The sequence below is a fragment of the Pseudonaja textilis genome, chromosome 13 (assembly GCF_049901715.1).
Source record: "Pseudonaja textilis isolate UNSWEBS1 chromosome 13, rPseTex1.2, whole genome shotgun sequence".
NCBI lineage: Eukaryota > Metazoa > Chordata > Lepidosauria > Squamata > Elapidae > Pseudonaja > Pseudonaja textilis.
In genome coordinates this window covers 10,854,255-10,858,384 of record NC_142002.1, presented here as the reverse complement: position 1 = coordinate 10,858,384, position 4,130 = coordinate 10,854,255, and the positions used below count along the sequence as shown (strand labels likewise).

Genomic DNA, 4,130 nt, shown 5'->3' with positions numbered 1-4,130 from the left:
GTGAGGAAAGCAGCGCAAGAGCGGAGAATAAGGAGGTGGCGGGCCCCCCCTTCCTTTGCAAGGAGCTTGCAGAGCCCCCACCCCCACCCCCTTGGGCCAGGGCACTCCTTAGTCACGCCTTCTGGTTGGGTTCTCACGACCCTCCCCACTTCAACTCCTGTTTAAGATAGGACATAGAATCAATGAGATGGGAGGGATATTACAAGTCTTCTAGCCCAGTCCCCTTGCTCGAGCAGGAGACCCTAGACCAGGGGTCTTTAAACTTGGCAGCTTTAAGACTTGTAGACTTCAACTCCCAGAATCCCTGAGCTAACATGACTGGAGGAGGAATTCTGGGAGTTGAAGTCCACAAGCCTTAAAGCTGTCAAGTTTGGAGACCCTTGCCCTATATCATTGCAGGCAAATAGCTGTCCAGTCTCTTTTTGAAAGCTTCAAAAAGAGCTTCAGATGGATGTCTGGAGATTCTCAGTCATCCAGGTCATGGCTGTCCCAAAGGTGCTTTTTTTTCCCCCAAGAAGCAACTGGACTTTCTGATTTTTCTTTCTGAAGACGTTTCGCTTCTTGGATGAGAAGTGAAACATCTTCAAAGAAAAACCAGAAAGTCCAGTTGTTTCTTGGGGTGTGGGGGAAAAGCACCTTTTGGACTGCAGTGATGGAGTATCCACAATTTCTGGAGAGAAGCCGTTCCACTGATGAATTGTTTATCACTTGTCAGGAAATGTCTCCTTGGTTCTAGGTTGAGCCTGTCTTTAATGATCTTCCACCTAAGTACTTCTTGTCCTGCCCTTAGGTGCTGTGGGGGAGTAGGTTGACCTTATTAGATCCTTCAGCGCCTTCCCTGGAAAAGTTTTTAGAGGTTCTGAGAGATATTAAACAAATGATGGAGCTGTATGAGTAGTCAAACTTCAGCAGTGGATCTCAGGAAATGTTTTACGACGTTTTATATCACAAGAGGCTTTTGTGATCATTTTTACCATGTTTTATAAAATTTAGCAAATTTCAAGTCCAAAGGACTCATGGGTTCTGGATATTAGTTGAAAGCCACAGAAAAAACAACAACCAATCAGGCGTAAGGCAGTGTATTCCTGTACCCCCTTGGGCTTCATGAGACCTGATGAATCAGGATGTGTGAATGTAGGCTATAGGTATCTTTGCATAACCTGGTCATCTGCTTCCTGAAGCAACCTGTTCCCTGGTGCTGCATAATGAGTTTGCACAACATGTTAAGGCTCACATTAGTCATTTTTGGCCATTTTGTAATGGCAATCACAAATCTGATAATTTGAAGGAATTGTAGGAATACTTACATTGAGGCTTGCTTCAACAGAGGCATCAGTAGATCTGATTTCCTTAATTTATATTTGATGTATTTCTTCATAGCGCTTCACTCCTTTTTCTGAGTGATTTGCAAACATGGCTCCATTCCCGTATGGAAATTACACATAAAAATAATGCAGTGTCAGCAATGAAAGAGAGTGGAGAATTACTGAGATTTAACAGGTGCTGGGTGGGGCTCAGAGTTGCCTTGTCTTGTGGATTGTAAAGGTAAAGAAGTCCCTTTTAACTCAGCTACAGGGGATGGTGCTCATCTCTAAGGCCGTTGTGCCCACGCTGTCCAAAGACATTTCTGTGGTCATGTGGCCAGCATGATATCCTGGAGCACTGTTCTCTTGTGGATTGTACAGAGCCGTAAACTACATCCCCAGACAGGCCAAAATTCCCAATCCTGGTATATTTAGCTGGTTGTTCTCCAGATATGTTGGTGCTACAATTCCCTGGATTCCCAGCCAAGGAAGCTTTTGGAGAAGGTGGTGGAAGATTGAAGATGTCCAACAAATAGGATGGAAACCAGATCCCAAAGTGGAAAATGATCCCTGCATCATCCCACAAAATATAAATAAGAGCATGTAAAAGAAAATCTGGTAGGAGAAACAGACTTTCCCGATAATTTAATAGGGGAAGGCTTTTGAGTAAAACAAAGAATGTGAACATGATGATCTTACTGCCTTATATAGGTGTGAGAATTATGAACACCTATATAATTCTCATACCACATATACCTCTACTTAGTAATTTTTCCCCATCTCTTTCCCCCAAGGTTGTTGAGAGAGGAGGAAAAAATATCCATGCCAAAGAGTTGCCAATGCCTGCCTTAACCACCATTGTCTCAACCTTACTTGCTTTGTGTTGTTATTTGCTGGTGTTATATAAACGTATCTTTCAGCATCGCATGCTGCATTTAAACTTGAACTATGTGCTGGGTGATCCAAGGGATTTGTTTGGCAGCTTCACAACTTGCCTCACCTTCATCCCCTCGAGGCAATGTGTGGGTAGCAATCTCTCGCCCAATTGTATCTTTGCAACAGTGCAACCATCTGTGCAATACATTGGACTGGATGTTAGCGCTAGGCTCAATGGAATCAGTTCTTCCACAACTGTAAATGGAACTGAACCCCAATATCAAAAGTCCTACTAGAACTGTTGGCTGGTTAAACCAAGCTGCTGCTTGATGTGTAATGCAGGAAAAGGTGGTATGAAGCTCCCAGGTTCAGTTCCATGGGTGTTCAGGACAGATAGGAGGAAAAAGGTACGAAAAAAATACTATTGTGATCTATCATCACGGGTACTCTATAGATGCAAGGAATTGGCTGTTTGTTGATTCATTCCATCCCATTTATGATACCTTTTGGGTAGGATTCAAAGTGTTATCCCATTGGGCGTAATAGTTGCTTCACAACTGATCTCCTGATAGCCAGTGCTGGCAAGATGTTTGGAAGGAGACAAATATTTTTGGTTTTGGTTTTTTGCCAGCAAATGCTTTTGGAAATAACCATGTTTTTCCAGAATAATTGAGCATAATAGATTCTCATGCACCACTTGCAATGTCTCTGCTGATTGAGCAATGTTACCGTGTGCAAAACCAAATATTAGAGGATTTGCCTTAGAGCAAAACAGTCTTGTAGTATCTTTTGCATGGGGAGGGACCTGCACTCATATTTATATATCTCTGTTTCATTGTGTGTAGACACAGCCTGTGTTTTGCCTGTGATGTGTGACCAGCAATGCACCTCTCTTTCCTTCCCTTTCCAGAGCAACTCAATATTCATGCATGCTGCTTAGCTATATTTTAGAGCGTAAGACTCATCGGGAGAAAGTAATTATGAAGCTCAAACTTCTGGAATCGAGCATGAGCTCAGGACGCAAGAGTGAGTATGTTAGTTTTAGATACTGCCTATTGAAGAAAGAAAAAGAAATGGATTGCTGATCATCCCAAAATAAGGGATAGGTGGGTGGGACAGAAAGAACAGTTGCATTTAAAAGAGAGAGGGAGGGAGGGAGGGAGGGAGAGAGATTAATACTGTGTACCAGAATTGGATTACAAATTAGGAATATTGTAAACTTTTCCTTGAGAGGAAGTTTGATGTAATGGTATCAGGCTAGAAACTGGGAAAGTGTGAGTTCTAGTCCTGCTTTATGCACAAAGCCAGCTGGGTGACCTTGGGCCAATCACTTTCTCTTAGCCCTTAGAGGGAGGCAATGGCAAACTGCTTCTAAAAAAAAAACCTGTCCAAGAAAATTTCAAGTACTTTTCCAGAGAGTCTGTGATAACTGAACATGAGTGGACAGGAAACCTATCCTTGATTTATCAATCAAAACTCACTTTTGCTGAGGTTACGGGAAGGTGTAAGCTATGAAGCAATTTTGATCTGCTTCCAAGATTTTATTAATGTTGAGGCACAGCGACTCAGGCTGAAGTTCACAACTATCCTTATTTAGGAGGAGGTCCCAGAAAAGAAAATATTGCATTTTTTAATCCTAATGCCTAGGATTGTGCTCTAATTTTTGTCACCCGCATAAGATTTTGGTTTCATGGACAACTCCTGATAGGAATTTAATGGCGAGGGTTCCTTATTGGTTGCAGTAGATGGAGAATTTGTCTTTACTTCAACCTTGTCCAGTTTTGGTGCCTATTGTAGCTCCTATGGATGGAATTATGTAATATATCCAAATGTGTCCACTGCAGGAATATTGGCGATCAAAGCCCTTTAAATAAGTGTGCTCAGAGGTTTAAATTCTGTATTTTTCTCCTCCTGCCTTCCTGAGTCAATAAATATTTGGGCTGTTCTCTT

At 42.2% G+C, this 4,130-nt stretch overlaps 1 protein-coding gene across 5 annotated transcripts in view; it reads left to right on the top strand.

The window, feature by feature from the left end:
* Positions 1–4,130, top strand: part of PEX11A (peroxisomal biogenesis factor 11 alpha) — a 28,408-nt gene that overhangs the window by 208 nt on the left and 24,070 nt on the right. Inside the window, exon 2 of one of the 5 annotated variants that reach the window (XM_026709746.2) lies at positions 3,091–3,206. The exons of the other annotated variants lie outside the window; for them this stretch is intronic. Coding sequence (XP_026565531.1) covers positions 3,091–3,206 — 116 coding nt within the window. The remainder of the gene's footprint in view (positions 1–3,090; positions 3,207–4,130) is intronic. 5 annotated transcript variants of the gene reach the window in all.